Raw genomic sequence first — 18,729 nt, forward strand, 5'->3', positions numbered from 1 at the left:
TTTAATTACTTATTACTTTCTAAATCCTATATCAATCTCGACAAGTAAATAGTATTTAAAGTGAGAAGGGTACATTAAAAGCATGCATTTTAAGGTTAGACTTTAAATTTTGATGTTAAATCCACTGTTGTCTTGTGTATAAATGTTTTACAGACTATACACAGTTTAATTACAGTAGAAGTAACTGTTATTAAAATGCAGGAAAAAATAAGAGTCATCCCTTGCTTTACTTTTTAAGGGAAAGGTCATTAAATTAGAGTAACTCATTACTTAGTGATTCGTAACACCCAACACTGCTAGTGGGTTGGGGATTTTAACTGATGATTCCAAGATTGTCTTTTTCTTTTAATTTTGATAAATCTTCATTTATATTATCCAGGTAAATATTGTTACTTTTTGCACAATTTGCAACAACATTCAGTTTTATTGCAAAATAAATAAAACATAAAAATTTAAATTGCGAAACATTTACAAGATCAGATGAGTTCAGAGACTTGTGTGTTTCTTAGGTCTTGCAGCACATACTGTTTAGCACATTTGGGGAGGTGTAATGATACTAACAGTCCTCCTGAGAAAGTCATTAGTCCAGGTAATGTCTCTTCAGGGTCTTATAATAGCAGAGAAATATGAAGACGTGCATCACATGCAACAAACACGGTTTCTCACTCTTCATATATTCCAGGATGATTATAGTGTTGTTGTTGTTAACGAACACTAATAAAATTTAAAATAATAATAATAAATAACGTTTTGAATTTACACAAAACTGAAATATACAGTATATCTATTTTTAACTTTTAACATTTTGAAATGTAGCAGTTAAGTGAATAAAAGTAAGTTTAGTTTATGTAATAAAATTACTAAAACTAAAGTTGAAATAAAAATAAATTAAAGCTGCATAGAAAAAAAATGGAACATTAATAAAACAAACTGCAAATATAAAAAGAAAAGCCAGTTTAAAATGTTGATAAACAGTATATAAATAATACTTAAAATAACCCTACATCTGAAAAAATTCAAGAACGCTTTAAAGGTTTCAGTGTTCATTTGTAACTCTTCTGTGTGTAGATAAGATGTTTGCCATCTGCCATCTAGTGGAGAAAGGCATTAATTAAATTTGTTTGGTTTGGTTTGAAGTCGCTCTGAGATTACTTGGCTTGACGTTTAATATAATCCGGCTGTGTTAACATGACTTTTGTTTTCTCTCACCCAGTATTGTGTCTGAATGTTTTCATTGTGCGCTCTGCCCCAAAAGAAAATAATATGGTGCATTTTTGTCTGTGTGCCCGATGTGTTCAGGTTGAATCAGTTGGATGAGGAGAACAGTGAGCTGAGGTCATGTGTTCCCTGTCTGAGAGCCAACATTGAGAGACTTGAGGAGGTACCAACACACGAGTCTAATACGTGTCTGTAGATCACATACAGAGTCCAGCATGACCTGTTTGTCACATCTGCCAATGCTGAATGAATTAAGAAGAGTTAATGACCATCAAACCTAATTTAAAGTTATTTTTATTCATTGTTTTAGACTAAAAAAAGTCCAATCGATGTCTAAGGTGGAGTCATTTTTTTCAGGAAAAGAGGAAACTTCAGGATGAGGTCGACGACATCACAGATCGACTGACTGAAGAAATCGAATCTCGCAGGAAAATGACCGACAAACTGAGCCATGAACGTCACACAAACCAGAAAGAGAAGGAGTGCACTCAGGGGGTGAGATGTCTACTGTTTGTCTTTGTAGGTGCGCTCACATGGTTGTTCAGCACAGCCCTGACTGTTAATGGCTTCTCTGTGTGTGTAGTTGATCGAGGACTTAAGAAAGCAGCTGGAACACCTGCAGCTGTTTAAGTTGGAGACTGAAGCGAGAAGAGGCCGATCGGCCAGCTCCGGCCTGCAGGAATACAACACTCACATGAAAGAGAACGAACTGGAGCAGGAGATACGCAGACTCAAACAGGTACAAACACACTCAACTATCAAACTAGTGTTTTAGAATTAAAAAACTATGCAGTGGTATGTATAATGACTAAAATAGTTTATAAAACTCTTCATTTGGTGGCTATTTTTCCTTAAACGGATTTAAGTCAAATTTTTCATGGTATCTTCTTCAGATTTGAAATATAAATTCATGAGATGCCATGAATCAGTGTGGTACACTTTTTATCTTTTTGAGCATTATTAATTCTGAAGGATGGATAGTAAAGACCAAAGGGTCTTCTTTCTTCTGATAAACTCAGACTAGTAGGAAGACACAAATAGGAAGTCTTGGCTAATTGGTCAACACATACTAAAAAACAGGTAAAGACTGACACAGGACTCAAACTGCTGAAAGTGAAAGTGACCCATACTCAGAATTCGTGCTCTGCATTTAACCCATCCAAAGTGCACACAGCAGTGAATGCACACACACACACACACCATGAACACACACAGAGCAGTGGGCATAGGCGGACTGGCCATCTGGAGCACTGGGACTTTTCCCGGTGGGCTACCGGCCAATGTGGGCCGGCCCACCTGGTACACAAATTTTTTTAATGACGGATATCATAGTATTACATCTCTTTTCTATGCAAATGGATGAGTGAGTTGATCCAAAAGAGTGTGTTTTGTTTGCATGTGAGTGTTTTGCCCTCCCTCCCTGTTTAGTTTGGTCTATTCCATTGCATATCTTGAAACACGCCCCCTTTCACATCGTCTAATTTACACAGAGAGAGAAAGAGACGTATCCAGTACAGCGAATTTCTCTGAGCAGCAGGCCACTGTATAAGTTCACTTAAAACATAATCGACTGTGTTTAAGAGAATACTTGCAGAGACAATTTTTTTGTGTGTATGCGCGCAAATTGTTTTAAATGCTTGAAACGGCAAGATTTAGAAACAAGTGCAAATGATCAACTATGATCCGTTTCACCCCTTCAAGCCAGTGAGCAACGCGAATCAAGTTATGAATTTTACATCACTATTCACGATAGCCCGTCGGTCAGGGCGTGATACATTTTGGAGCCCGACTGAAGAACTCAATAGACCCAAGAAGTCGGACTAGCGATTTGACAAACCCTGCACCTCAGATCTATCCAGTTTGTGGACCATTGGTTTCCACACTGGTTTCGTTCAACAAAATAAATGATTATTTTAAAAGATTGACTCAAAAGAATCATCTGTTCACGAATCGGATCATGAACTTGTATTACAGAGTCAAAGATTATCTATTATTGAACATCTCGAATGAATAAAGACTTCAAGTTCATCTGTAAAGCACATAAAGCTATCGTTTGAGTTTATAAACTTCTATTTCATGCATGATTCATATGGATCTGTTAACTGAGAACAAAGTGTGAGTTCTAGGAGAATATTTGTGTCGTGATGATGAGCATGTATGCACACTCACTAGGAGTCGCTAAATGAACAGCTGCTGCACGCAGGTTTTTTTTTGTTTCAACGGAGGATCAGTTGCCCTATTGGTTAAAATCCCCAAACTGTTTACTTAGATATTAAATTAATAAATGACATCAAAACAGGGGCAGATGCGTTATGATGTGGTGGGCTGCTGTGGGCCAGAAAGTCCAGGGCCACTTTTTGCTCCCAGCCATTTTTATGCTGCGGCACCCGGGGAGCAGTTGGGGGTTCAGTGCCTTGCTCAAGGGCACCTCAGTCGTGGTATTGCCGGCCCGAGACTCAAACCCACAACCTTAGGATTAGGAGTCAAACTCTCTAACCATTAGGCAATGACTTCCCCACAACACGTAAACACAAACCCTGAAGACTTAAACAGGTAAACAGAATAAAGTTAGTCAAGATTGATTGAATAACAGGTGAAGACTGACCCAGGAATTAAACTGGTAGTTTACACAGATTCAAACAGGTAAACACAAACTAAAATAACTCAAACAGGTGAACAGAATCAAATTAGTTATCCCTCAGATAACTACACAACCAAGACTGGTAAACTCAGACTAGTAAACACACTCAAACCATTAACAGACTGTTAATTAGTAAACACAGACTAAAAACAGGTAAAGACTGACCCAAGACTCAAACTGGTTAACAAAGACTGATAAAAACAGGCCCAAACTGGTAAACACAAGCCCAGAAGTCTCAAAAGGGTAAACGGACACTAATTATTCCACATTGATTCAACAGATAACAACAGGGCCAAGACTCAAATTTGTAAAACAGGTCAAGTATCTATGTTGTGGTTCTCTCTGTGTGCAGGATAACCGCAGTCTGAAGGAGCAGAACGACGAGCTGAACGGTCAGATCATAAATCTGAGCATCCAGGGAGCAAAGAGTCTGTTTTCAGAGTCACTCTCAGAGTCACTCGCTGCCGAGATCAACAACGTCTCCCGCGCTGAGGTCTGTATCACACTGTTATGCTTAATGTGCGTTCACACCAGACACGACTTGCACGAATAAATCGCGCTATTTTCACATAGTTGGATGCTTGAACATTTTGAGTTTATTCGCTTCATTCGTGCATGAAATTCACTTCACAACGAATTTGCGTCATGGGAGGGGCTTCTGCCAGTTGAGCTCACACAGCATTGTGATTTCAACCACCATTTATTTGGATAAATTTCAAAATATTACTGTTATTGTGTCATGAAATGTAGTTTTAGAAGTACTTCAGGCGAGAATGTAGTTGTTTTAATCTCAAATATGACGTCACTACCAGAGCAAGCTCCTGATTGGTTAACGCGGTGCAAATTTTCGCCAAAGTTCAGATATTTCAACTCGTCTCACCCGAAACGCTCAATTTGCACCGCGTCATTTGCGCGAATCATGTCTTTCACACCGCCTCATTTGCATCTTTCACACCGCAGGATGTCTTTGCATTGACTTAACATGTACATCACTCGCGCTTAACACTTCATTCGTGTCTGGTGTGAACGCACCATTATGTATGCTATTGATATGAACACTTTGTGATATTTAACATGTTTGTGTACAGCTGATGGAGGCCATCCACAAACAGGAGGAGATCAACTTCCGCCTGCAGGACTACATCGACCGCATCATCGTCGCCATCATGGAGTGTAACCCCTCCATCCTGGAGGTCAAATAATCATTATGGCAACGACCCTGATTTATGAACTGAAATGGGAGGCGAGAGGCTTAAAGAACAGACTTGCAGATGATATGAAGATTTCAATCATTATTTTGATCAAATAATTTAATAATTCAGAGCACTGTTAGTTGAATGTGTGTGTGTTTGTGTGTGTGTGAAGCCCTGTCCTTCGGTTCCTGTGACTTCCCTCTGTTTTGGGATTGAGGTGCCCATTCCCTCTGTATATGTGTTCACAATTAATAGACTGGATTTCATTGTAAGAAACTAGTTTAAGTTACCAGTGTTAAGTCTGGTTTAGGCAGTCACAACGTTAGCCCATGTGAGGGACATTTGCTGACCTGAGGGTTGAGCGTGTGCGTACGATTAAAGCTCCTAAATGAGTTTTTTTAAGAATGTTAGTGCTGTTTTCAGTTTCAGTTTAGTGGGTTTTTTTCTTCTTAAAATTATTATTTATTACAATGATGCAGAAGGCAAAGGATCAAGAGAGGCCGACGCCCACCAAGGGAGCTCGCAGTGTTGCATTGTGGGTAAGGTAATCGGTCCTTTGCAAAAAAATGTTTGCGGAGGATATTCATCAGCTGCCTCCTGTCGGATTCTTTCCAAAAGACTTTGATTTTCTGTACAGAAGACTCTTTAAAACTCACTGGAAATGTTCATTGCACTCTGGTTCATTTTATTTTTTGAGAAAATATTGTTTGCTATTTAAATTGTTTGAAAGAAAATGAAGTTGTTCTATCGATGTTGTCGGGAAAATGAAGTGGACACTTGAAGCACTGAAGGGAAATCGAAACCGTTAACTGACACGCGGGAAAAAGATTACTGGCTTCTTTCTGCTTTTCAAATTTTATCTCTCTGGTGAAATCTGGTGTAAATATCGATCTAGAACGTTTGTATTTTTCATTCTTGGAATTCTATTTGTATGGACAAATGGAATTAAGATTCCGTTTAATTTTGTCTTCCACTTGATCGGTCTCTTTTCATCTGTTCCAGCGCGCCATAATGGAAGTACATCCCACTCATCCGGAACAAGCATGTTTTTTTTTGTTTTTTTTTCTCTCTGGTAAATCCAGTGGAGAGTTTAAATGAAAGATTTTTGGATTGTGGAAAAGCACGCTGCAGTTCACATGTTGCTTTCCCCACTGGTTTTAAAACCCATCCTATCAGTTTTTTCTTATAAGACGATGAACATTTGAAGACGCTGCTGTCACGTGACGTCTGTATGGCTGTTTTAAAGCTACTGTTATGACTGATATACCTTAAAGCGCGGGAACGTTGCTTCTGTATATTTTTGAATACGCGCGTTTCCCGCCGTCTGTCTCTTTCCTTAATTTCCTTACAGAGACAATTAGGAAAGAGCTGAATCTACTGCTCTTGACCTGTCTTGTGTTAAACAGCTGTTGTATATGATTTAAGATATGTCAACACGCATTTTTAGTGTCCAAAGACAACATTTCACCGCTTAGGAGTTCTGCTTGCCACTTAGACTGTAATAAAAGACTAATGATAGTTATAAATACATGTTAATAAAACAAACAAAAAAACGACTCCTAGTAATGAAGGATACAATTGTAAAAAAAAAATAAAATAAGAAATGTTTACTCGTTAAGGTTATTGTATAAATGAAAGATATCAGTATTGTCTTCTGTTGAATGTTTTGCTTTCTTTTGAAGATGCCCCCCACCATAAGATGTATCTTTTATTGTTCGGGGTCTTATAGATTTTCAAATAATTGTATGAAGGTTAAAATACAAGTGAAAATAAAATTAGTCACCAATAAATTAAGTGCAAATAAGTTATTTGTGGATGGTTCTTTTTTTTATGCATCATTTAGCCTACTTCACACAAACACCAAAATAGAAAAGAATAGAAATACAAGTGAAAATGCAAGTCCTTATGCTTAACATTGATCAGAGAGACATATTGTTGGGCCTATTTTGCAACTTAACACCATAAAATTACACACCCATGTACTTTTTTGAGCTTGTACAGCAAACTGCAGATAAATGAAAACAAATAAAATGGAAAGACTTTTTTTAAAAGCAGATGCAATTATTGAAATTCCTAGGCCTATGTCATAAACGGTAAAACTATTTGCGATACAAATCAGTGTGTTTATAACAAATTAAAACTATATATATATATATATATATATATATATATATATATATATATATATATATATATATATATATATATATATAAAAATTTGAATTATAATTTATTAATAATTAGAATTTAGCAATATCAAGCAGCATGACGGGTTGTTTTTATACAAGTAAAAAAACTGGAAGCGGATGGCACCGGAAGTCTCGCCCATTCAAGTAACAAACAATACTGATCAGTTGCTTATTTTCATTAGTCACATGGGTTCTGTTTAATTAAGTTTCAGTTAATATCAACTAAATGCTGTTACCCATCATATAATACATATGCATACATAATATATACATAGTGCATATATTAGTTAATTTATTAGTAATTAGTTTAAATATAGCTGATTAATTTATATTAATAATATAATAATTTCAATATTTATGCTGTTTATTCACATATAAGGGGAAACTACTTATTTTTAAATACTATTCAGTTTTTGGGAAGTACAAATGGCTTTGTTAGGATTGATTTACTTATTCTTTATTAACCTGATTATAAATTAATTAACAAAAAGTAATTAACTAAAATACAATAAGCCTTAGAGGGTTTACGTGTCCTGTAGCGCCATCTAGTGAACTGTTATGGAACTGAGTTACTATAGGAACGTTTGTTCTGACGGTCTGCTTCTACACGGACATCTATTAGAGCGCAATCACGTGGAGCTATGTCAACACAACTGACGCTGCAGGATATTTCATGATTTAATATAACGGAATGACTTAAACTATAACCAAGTTAACTCGGCAAGTATGTTTACTATATAGCTATAAACATATTAACATTATGCTATTCATATAGGGTGTATATAGTTATCCCATGAGGTGTTGCAGTTCTGCAGCTCTAATACGTTACTGTTAGTGAACAACTGCATCTTGTGTTTTCATTTAAAATATTATATGTGACCCTGGACAACAAGTACTCAGTCATGAGTAGCACGGGTGTATTTATATTTGTAGCAATGGCCAACAATATATCGTATGGGTCAAATGTATAGAATTTACATTTTTTTGCCCAAATCATTGGAATATTAAGGAAAGATCGTGTTACATGAACATATTTTGTAAGTTTCCTTCCATAAATATAGCAAAACTACATTTTTGATAAGTAATATGTATTGCTTAGAACTTCATCTGGATAACTTTAAAGGCGTTTTTCTCAGTATTTAGATTTTTTGCACACTCACATTCTATATTTTCCAAATTGCTTTATCTCATACGTATATTGTATTATCCTAACAACCCATATATCAATAGAAAGCTTATTTATTCAGCTTTCCGAAAAAAAAAGACCATTATGACTGGTTTTGTGGTCCAAGGTTAAATATGATATGGATGTTCATATGATCCTGATATGACCAGCCTTCGTCCAGCTGCTCAATGTAGACACTAATATCGTATTTATTCAGTTGCAAAAGTGATGCTGCATTGAACTGGATCTTCAGCCAAGCATCGGTTCCGTGACGTCATGGGCTCCGCTGGTACTGAGGTGGGCTCGTGCTTGAGGTCTCTCTCGACCTCACGGGACTCCGCGGAGATCGTGCACGCGCTGCGCACACTCGCGCGCTACCTAGAGGACAGCGAGTTCACGCGCCATCACTTCACTCACGCGATCCAGGTGCTGGTGAGCGCGCACTGGTTCGCCAGATGGTGTGGAGATAAGGAGATCAAGAAGCTTTGGGATGAGATGTTCCTCAAGGGTCCACCGGACCAAACACTGCTGCTTCTCCTGGACACCATCAGCTCCACAGGGTATGACATCACAATCTATCTATCATCTGTCTATCTGTACTAATGATGTGTTGTGTCTCTTTACCACACACAGAGAGAGTGTGGGTCTGGAGCAGTGTGCGTCTGTACTGGAGAAGTTCCTCTCTGCTGGTCGTCTCCAGGTGTTGTTGTGGTCCAGATGTGAGGTGGGCGGAGCCTATTCAGACACTGCCCAGCTAAGAGAGACCATCATCATCAGCCACCTTGCAGCTCTGCCCTCTATTACCTGCAACCATCTGCATGCAAACACACCTGACGCCTTCCTACCACAGCAGTACTACCTGCTGCTGGCCACCAGCATACTGGACACACTGGAGAAGACATGCCACGCTCTCAGAGGTATCACACACATTCAGGGTGGAAATACTTGTAAATAAAGGAATAAATAAAGTATCATTGCATCCGCTTCAAATTTTAATGCATAATTGCAACCTCCACATTTGTAAAGCATCACTGGATATTTTAGAGCATCATTTACAGAGCCATTTCAACCAATATTTTTTTAGTGCATCAAGCAAAGACTACTCACATTTTAATGCATCATTGTAATCACTGCATATTATGCATTATATATGAATGTATCATTGCAGCCACATAAAATGTTCATACATTGTTGCAACCGTATTCTATTTTAATGCATAATTACAGCCACTGCATATTGTAATGAATCCTTAAAACCGCTGCAGATTTGAATGCATCATTACAGCACTTGCATATTTTAATATGTGATGACAAAACTACATGTATTGATGCAACCATTGCATATTTTAACGCATTGTTACAACAACATAAAATTTTAATGCATCATTATAACCACTGGATATTTTCATGCATCATAATCACTGCATATTTTAATGCATCATTGCAACCACTGTGAATTTTAATGCACTGGTGCATCTACCGCATAATTTAATGCATATTTGATGTCTGTCTATTTTTTTTTGTATATCTCATGTGTATCTCTCTGGTATAGCGGGACATGACTGCTCTCTTGGGTTTGTGGCTCAAGTGTTGGGAAAAGTGTGTATTCAGGGATACAGCGGTAAGCTTTATTTTTAAGTTACTAATGCTTTTTTCCCACTGATTGCAACCAGTCTGCTGCATTAGGGTCTGCGTGTGTGTATGTGTGTGTGTGCGTAGCTCAGATTTTTGAGACTCTGGCCCCTCGGCTCTCATCCCTGACCCGTGTGGACCCGCTGTGGCAGCGTGTGACGCAGAGACTGCTGGAGAAGGTTCCAGAAAGGTGCACAGAGTGTGTCATGACGGGACTCATACGCAGCCTCAGCGGGTAAAAGAGGAGGTCCATTAACGGTAATGAATGAGTTGTTAGTCGACTCTAACATGAGTGTGTGTTTCAGGGCGGCTGCTGTGTCCAGGCTGATGGGAAACCTGGTGGTGACCAATAAGAAAGCTCAGTTTGTTCTCACTCATAAACTGTTACTGCAGCAGTACCAGCATCCAGTGAGTGGAGAAATAAAAGAATTCTTTGTTAAAACACAATATTTTTATGAAGATTGTAATACCGGAAATCTTTGGTTTCTCCTTAAATTCAGACTCGGTTGTTAAAGTCTGTTCTTGGTTATTTGGCTCTGGATTCAGAGCGCAGGACGCTGCTTAAACAGGTATGATGATGGTCTGTTGTGTCACTAGTTTTAATTCTAAGAAGTCTTTTTTTTGTATGTAATGCAAAAGACGTTGTTTAAGAGGAGTTCTAACTGGTGTGTGTAGGTCCTTCGGAGTGTGTGTCAGGTGTGGTGTAACAGCAGTGCCGTGAAACACACATCTGTTGAACAGCAGCTGTACGTCAGTAAAGTTCTACTGCTGTGTGTGTCTTTCCTCGACCACGCTGAAACACAAGAGCTACGGCAAGGTAATGCACACGCACACATTCAAATGCATGTACAGCTGCAGTTTTCTGGTTTATTATGAGGTTTTGTGTCCAACAGAGATGCTGCAGTGCATGCTGGGAGGTGTCCAGTGTCGCCTGGACAGCAATATTGAGCGTATTCGTCGGATGGGAATGGTTGTGGGCGAGTGTCTCAGTCTCAAATTAGACACACCAGGATCACAATTAAAATTCCAGGTGAGCCTTTTGGATCTTTAAACATTTAGATTGACTACAGTTGTCAACTTGAGAGATTTGTTTCAGTCCTTGACTCTTTCAATGCTAATGCAGCTGTTTTATGTGTCAGTATGAGCCGGATGAGGAGATCACAGAGCTGAAGTCATTGGTGGACTCTCCATCTGTTGAGGATGATGAGCAACACCAGCCTGATACCTCCACCAGGTAAAAACACACACTTCACATCAGCATCTTGTGTTTTCTAGTACATTTGTTAAATCGGCTGAAACATGCTGTGGCTTATATTTCAAAGCAACTTATATAATGCAGTTAATGTCACGCAAGGAAAACATCTGGATTCATTCAGCATTAAAGTTTATTTGAATGGCACATTTCCCACAATCACTTGAAACACATTAGTTTAGTCTTGGGATTTATAATAAATGTCATTTATATGGAAAGCCACTATAATTTGTTTGTTTTCACTACTATTTGTAATTCCTGTTCTGTACACCTTAACATTTAAAGGATTTTTTGGTGAAGTTAAACTGCATATTTATTGAGTTTGTAATGTTTGCAAACGTTTGGTAATTTTTACTGGTTTTTGCATTAAAAAAAAAAAAGTCATTTAGGCCGAACTTTTTTTTTTCTTACCATGCAATTTTGAACTTCTTTTGGAATGTATATGAGCTCCATGTGACAACTTATTGTTGTCTCAGTCTTTCACCAGAGTCTGTAGTTGAGGGTTCAGCAGGTCAGTCAGCGGTGCCGGAGCCGGAGGCTGATTCTGAACTGGACAGGTACATCTACACTGTCATAATCACACACGAGACCTGTAAGTTCAGTGGTGTTGCTCGCTAATAACATTTCTCTTCAAATGTCATCTCTATGGTCTAAGTGATGATGATCTGACTCCATATGACATGTCAGCTGATCAGGAGAAGAAGAAATCAGCACCACCCCGTTACATCAGAGACTGTCTGGAAGGTGATCTACACTCTTTAGCATTATTGACCTACTATTATTGTTGTTTTATATATATTTGTTGTAGCTTTTATTTTTTACATATTTTCAGTTTTAAGTTTTTTCTTTAACACAAGTTAGATTTCATTTTCATTATATATGTTGTTTGTTCACTTTAGATTTTTATTTATTTTATTTCTAGTTTCCAGCAATTAATTTTTTTAATCTAATAATATACTAATATATATATACAGTATTGTTCAAAATAATAGCAGTACAATGTGACTAACCAGAATAATCAAGGTTTTTCGTATATTTTTTTATTGCTACGTGGCAAACAAGTTACCAGTAGGTTCACTAGATTCTCAGAAAACAAATGAGACCCAGCATTCATGATATGCACGCTCTTAAGGCTGTGCAATTGGGCAATTAGTTGAATTAGTTGAAAGGGGTGTGTTCAAAAAAATAGCAGTGTGGCATTCAATCACTGAGGTCATCAATTTTGTGAAGAAACAGGTGTGAATCAGGTGGCCCCTATTTAAGGATGAAGCCAACACTTGTTGAACATGCATTTGAAAGCTGAGGAAAATGGGTCGTTCAAGACATTGTTCAGAAGAACAGCGTACTTTGATTAAAAAGTTGATTAGAGAGGGGAAAACCTATAAAGAGGTGCAAAAAATGATAGGCTGTTCAGCTAAAATGATCTCCAATGCCTTAAAATGGAGAGCAAAACCAGAGAGACGTGGAAGAAAACGGAAGACAACCATCAAAATGGATAGAAGAATAACCAGAATGGCAAAGGCTCAGCCAATGATCACCTCCAGGATGATCAAAGACAGTCTGGAGTTACCTGTAAGTACTGTGACAGTTAGAAGACGTCTGTGTGAAGCTAATCTATTTTCAAGAATCCCCCGCAAAGTCCCTCTGTTAAAAAAAAGGCATGTGCAGAAGAGGTTACAATTTGCCAAAGAACACATCAACTGGCCTAAAGAGAAATGGAGGAACATTTTGTGGACTGATGAGAGTAAAATTGTTCTTTTTGGGTCCAAGGGCCACAGGCAGTTTGTGAGACGACCCCCAAACTCTGAATTCAAGCCACAGTACACAGTGAAGACAGTGAAGCATGGAGGTGCAAGCATCATGATATGGGCATGTTTCTCCTACTATGGTGTTGGGCCTATTTATCACATACCAGGGATCATGGATCAGTTTGCATATGTTAAAATACTTGAAGAGGTCATGTTGCCCTATGCTGAAGAGGACATGCCCTTGAAATGGTTGTTTCAACAAGACAATGACCCAAAACACACTAGTAAACGGGCAAAGTCTTGGTTCCAAACCAACAAAATTAATGTTATGGAGTGGCCAGCCCAATCTCCAGACCTTAATCCAATTGAGAACTTGTGGGGTGATATCAAAAATGCTGTTTCTGAAGCAAAACCAAGAAATGTGAATGAAGTGTGGAATGTTGTTAAAGAATCATGGAGTGGAATAACAGCTGAGAGGTGCCACAAGTTGGTTGACTCCATGCCACACAGATGTCAAGCAGTTTTAAAAAACTGTGGTCATACAACTAAATATTAGTTTAGTGATTCACAGGATTGCTAAATCCCAGAAAAAAAAATGTTTGTACAAAATAGTTTTGAGTTTGTACAGTTTTTTTGAACACACCCCTTTCAACTAATTGCCTAATTGCACAGCCTTAAGAGCGTGCATATCATGAATGCTGGGTCTTGTTTGTTTTCTGACAATCTACTGAACCTACTGGTAACTTGTTTGCCACGTAGCAATAAAAAATATACTAACAACCTTGATTATTCTGGTTAGTCACATTGTACTGCTATTATTTTGAACAAGACTGTATATGTGTGTGTGTGTGTGTGTATATGTATGTGTGTGTGTATCATTTTAGTAAGTTTTGTGTTTTAAACTAATGAAAATGTTTCAATGTTATAACTAACTGAAATGTAATATTTACTTATTTTTGCAGCTTTATTTCAACTAACAAAAATGTTTTTAATAGTTTTAGTTTGAGTTCAGGATAATAGCCCTAAGAGCGAAGATCTGAAAGTGTCTAGTTGCAGTTCAGTTTCATCTGAGATCATTTCTCAGGTTATTGAATTGACCAGATCTTCTCTATTTGCAGCATTAATGTCGTCTGATGATGCTGAAAGGGTTGAACTGAGTCTGAAAGCTGTGGAAGCTCTTCTTAGGAAGAACGTGAAGGCCACACAAGAGGTCAGAGGTCATCGCAGCAGACCTTTAATGGCTAAAACTCTTACAAATGTCATAATGACTCATTAGCTTGTGTGTGGTTCACAGGTGAGTGTTCAGTTTGGTAAAGTGTTGCTCCACCTGGAGGACAGATACAGCACAGCACACTTCCACACGCTCCGGCAGAACGCCATGGTGGCCCTCACTGTTACAGACGTCAAACCGGTGAGAGAGCAGACGATGACATCAGACGATGACTCAGCTCTACATAGAAGCACATGGAAGTGACTGCTTTTTTTCTTCTGTAGGTTGTAGATTATTGGACGACAGAGTTCTACTCTCTCAACTACAGCCTGAGACAGAGACTGGACATTCTGGAGGTCAGACCGATTCGAAGAATCCTGAAATAATGTCATGTTTTCCACAAAATGATTAAGCGGCACATTGATAATAATCTGACATTTTCTTGAGCACCAAATCAGCATATAAAAAATCATTTCTGAAGGATCAATAATCTATCACTTCTACTATTCCAGGTCCTTGCTCTCTCTGCCCAGGAACTGTCTGAGCCAATCACAGATAAGCACACTGGAGCTCAGCCAATCAGGGCAGTGATGCCTCTGGAGCAGTGTGATGACATCACACACTGGCGGCAGATCGTAGAAAAACGAATCCAGAGCAAAACCAGGCGAATTAGCAAAGTGAGACGCCCTTACAAAAGTGCGCTTAACATGTTAACAGTGAAAAGATGTCTAATATTGATGTCGTTCAGGGTGGGACTCAATCCGTTAGAGCCGTTCCCAACCGCTACGCTCCGGTCGCTGGATACTTCTTCTTCCCGCTGCTCAGGAAATATGACAGGTCTGTTTGCGTGCACACAATTTCTTTAGCTTGTATTACATTATTGCACTGATTTCATGGTTCGTTATAGGCCGCAGGTGACCTTTGACCTTCTGGGGGGTGATCATCTGGTGCTAGGAAGGCTGCTGCACACACTTGGGCTGCTCATGCACCTGGCCGTCAATGCACCGGTACAATCATACACGAACACGATATGCATTACATAATCTGTGCAGAATTAAACATGCTGCAGTATGTTACACTTTTTGAAAATAAATGCAGTCATTTAGCTTTTTTATGAATGCAAATAAAATCGTTGTATAATAAAATATAATTGTTATAGCACTTGTGTATATCATTGCTCTTTTGTTGATTTTGATTGTTTCCACTGTCCTCATTTGGATAAAAGCGTCTGCTAAATGTAAATAGAAGAACAAGTTTCAAAACTGAGAAATTAAATATTAAATATCAGTACTGTAGTTTTAATTTTATAATGTAATACAAATGTATTATTGTTATATTATTATTAAGTGCTATTTATTTTACCGTGGAATATTAAAAAAGTAATATTTTGTATTTAGTTTTTATTCAGAATATTATATATTTTTATTAAGTAATAATAATAATTATTATTTTCTTATTTTATAGCCATATTGATATACAATCACAAATTGTATTTATATATTTATAATTGTACAAATATATTTTTTCTATATTTGTCCATTTTATTTAGCAGTGACATTTAGTTTTTTCATATTTCTTTTATTTAGTATTAATAATTATTATTTATTATAATTTTATAGCCATTTTTTTCTTAATCTATTTTATTTTACAGTCAAATGTTACAATAGTAATATTCCGTGTTGTTTTAATTTTGAATCATTCTATATTTTTATTTAGAAATAATATGAATTATAGTTATTATTTTATAGTCATGCTGATATATAATAACAAAATTTAGGCAGCTCTACAAACACAGCAAACGTGAAATTTGAAATAGCATTTTAAACCTCAATTTAGAATAAAAAATGAAAAACTATTTGATTTATTCCCCGAATGGTGCAGTCCTGTTAGTGATGCGCACTTTATCCAATCACTGCTGTTTTTGCTCAGGTTGCGTCTCAGATGGGCCGAGCTCTGCTGGATTTTGTTTGGGTCGTGCGCTTCCACACTGACCAGTAAGTTTGTGTTCTAGGATGCATTATATAACATGTCTACATGATCTAATGCTCTCTCTCTGGCTTTAACTGTAGGATGGTGCGGAGGGGCGTCATGTTTGCGGTTTGTGCTGTGTTTCTAAGCATGCCGGCTGAAAACTTACTCACTGAACTCGGTGATGACCTGATGGAGACCAGAGCCTGGCTAGCAGGTAAGACGGTGCTTGTTTGACTCTGTATGTGATTTGGGTATATATATGTTATACATAAATGTCTTATTGTGTGCAGATGTGGCAGAGAATGATTGTGACACAGACTGCAGGAGTTTGGCAGTACAGAGTTTAATGCTGCTGGACAAAAACCTCAAAACACAGCTGCAGATCCCAGATATGGAGACCTGAGGAGGGATTTAATGATCAAGACCTGCATCCCTAATTACTATGGCATTGTTCATGTTTCATGAAATGTTTAGTGACTAAAATAAAGAGCTTTGAGACATTGAAGACTTCTGTTTGCAAAACAACGTTGTTGTTTTTTTCATATTATGCTGTGGAAAACTAAATTTCATGCATCATTTGATGTCGAAGAAAGCATTTTAGTCTGATGTGAACAGCTGCAGATATATAGCAGGGTCACCAAATCCAACAGGGAATAAATAAAGGTTACAATAATCTCTTTTGAAATTACAAATAAAAGTTCAAAAGGGGTTGGTTGTTCATGACAAACTCCTACTGTCGAGCTGCAGTTAACCTAATGCCCCACATGAGCTCAAACCATAATAACAAAACACACCTCATTAGACATTCCACTCGCTTCACCTCATTGGTTGAGACGCAGTGCTCACGTTTTAGCTCCGCCCCTTCACGCTTCTTCTTGGGGTTGTCTATACGTCTAAATGTGTATAGTTTCTCAGCAGTTTCATGTGTTCCGATGGTGTTGTGTGTCAAGAAACTTTTCTGATTATTCTCAAAGTTGTATTGCTTATTGTATATTTGTATATTTTTGTGGAAACTATTGTGCATTTTTTTTTAATGATCTTTCTTTTTTTCTTCTTTTTTTACAGCATTTATTTAACAGTTTTGTCTTTCATGTCTCTCATTTAGCAAATTCTTATAAAATAAAATAAAAAAAGCTAATAGATTTGATTCCCAGAGCAATGCACTTATTGATTAAATGTATATCTTGAATACAGTTCATGAAGGCATGTGCTAAAAAACACAAATGTAGGTGGTTTTACAAGTGTGATTTTGTTCAGAAGTAATCTGGATCTTTGTGTTTTCATCTGCAGAAGTTCTTGGGGTCGTGTGACATGCTGACTGAGGGTGATCAGAAAGGAGACACGAAAATACACTGGAAACTAAACGCCAGCAGAGGTGAAGTGAGCAGTGGCTTTAGATATTTAGGGATATTTTTAACATTATGACATTTTGTGATTGGTTACTACAGACAATAATTGTGATTCTTGCTTCAGTCTGTGTCCCGTGTGTGGTGATTCTGTCAGAGCATGTGATGTGTTCTCATTACAGCCAGCAGATGGCAGCAGTGCAGCTCACACCAACACAGCTCAGCCTGGCCAACCTCAGCACCTACTGTACTGAACACACACATCAGAGCCGTGAAAGTCACCAAGGGACGATACATTTAACGGTAATTCATTTTTTTTCTCTAAAATTTTTAAAGATTAAATACATGTTTTTTTTTTTATGTGGCAAAATTAAGTACAAATAAATAAATGAATATTTATTATGTAATTATAATATATATATATATATATATATATATATATATATATTATATATATATATATATATATATATATATATATATTAAAATGAGCAATAACATGTAGGAAATTCATATTTGTTTGTATAGGCTATTGTGATGGTATGGAATGGTAAATATATCAATATGTATGTACGAGCCATCAGGACAAGTTTGTTTTTAATATGTTCATATATTTTTATTTCATAAATCATATTTAAGTTATTATAAATTAGGTATTATTCAAAAGCTTGACTTAAACACTAATAATCCATCACATTTTTTGTGATGTCAACTTCATATTTGGAGCAGTTGATTCATTATTTGTATTTTTTTTATATGCATTTTTTTTTGTAAGTTGAACTTTTTTTTTGGTCCGTATTAGTTATGACTTATTATGTGAAATATTTTGCATAAAATAAAAACAAGTTCAGCTGTGTAAACTTAAGCTTCTTTTTTTTTTTTTTTTAATTTTAGTCCCTAGAGTGTATGTGAGTTTACACCTGATTCAGAACAGACACAACTTTGATTAAATCGTCTCTCTCAAAAGTCTTTAAAAAAATCTGAAAAAATTAAATGATGTTTATTTTTATAGTCTTGTTTCAGTTTTTATATATATATATATATATATATATATATATATATATATATATATATATATACTAAAAGCTATGCTTAAAAAAAAAAAAATTATGGATCTCTTCCAGGTCAAAATAGACTTGAATACAGTAATTGATTTAAAGTGTAT

At 36.9% G+C, this 18,729-nt stretch overlaps 1 protein-coding gene and 1 pseudogene across 2 annotated transcripts; both read left to right on the top strand.

The window, feature by feature from the left end:
- The window catches only part of LOC113041845 (rab11 family-interacting protein 3-like), a 28,072-nt pseudogene extending 21,216 nt beyond the window's left edge, over positions 1–6,856 (top strand).
- Positions 6,857–7,856: 1,000 nt separating this feature from the next.
- LOC113042121 (telomere length regulation protein TEL2 homolog) lies at positions 7,857–16,723 on the top strand. Of its 2 annotated transcripts, none has more exons than XM_026200707.1 (21): positions 7,857–7,965; positions 8,624–8,966; positions 9,040–9,323; positions 9,958–10,026; positions 10,125–10,272; positions 10,343–10,445; positions 10,538–10,606; positions 10,713–10,854; positions 10,931–11,067; positions 11,177–11,271; positions 11,766–11,846; positions 11,945–12,033; positions 14,156–14,247; positions 14,332–14,448; positions 14,532–14,603; positions 14,760–14,924; positions 14,996–15,084; positions 15,155–15,254; positions 16,177–16,241; positions 16,317–16,432; positions 16,509–16,723. In XM_026200707.1, exons 2-21 carry the CDS (start codon positions 8,683–8,685, stop codon positions 16,619–16,621), a joined length of 2,430 nt encoding a protein of 809 aa, XP_026056492.1. In that variant the 5' UTR covers positions 7,857–7,965; positions 8,624–8,682; the 3' UTR covers positions 16,622–16,723. The 2 variants fall into 2 exon arrangements, with proteins under 2 accessions (XP_026056492.1, XP_026056491.1); XM_026200706.1 differs by having other exon boundaries at positions 7,864–7,961; positions 16,509–16,692.
- The last annotated feature ends 2,006 nt before the right edge of the window (positions 16,724–18,729 follow it).

The sequence above is a fragment of the Carassius auratus genome, chromosome 24 (assembly GCF_003368295.1).
Source record: "Carassius auratus strain Wakin chromosome 24, ASM336829v1, whole genome shotgun sequence".
In the NCBI taxonomy this organism is placed as follows: domain Eukaryota; kingdom Metazoa; phylum Chordata; class Actinopteri; order Cypriniformes; family Cyprinidae; genus Carassius; species Carassius auratus.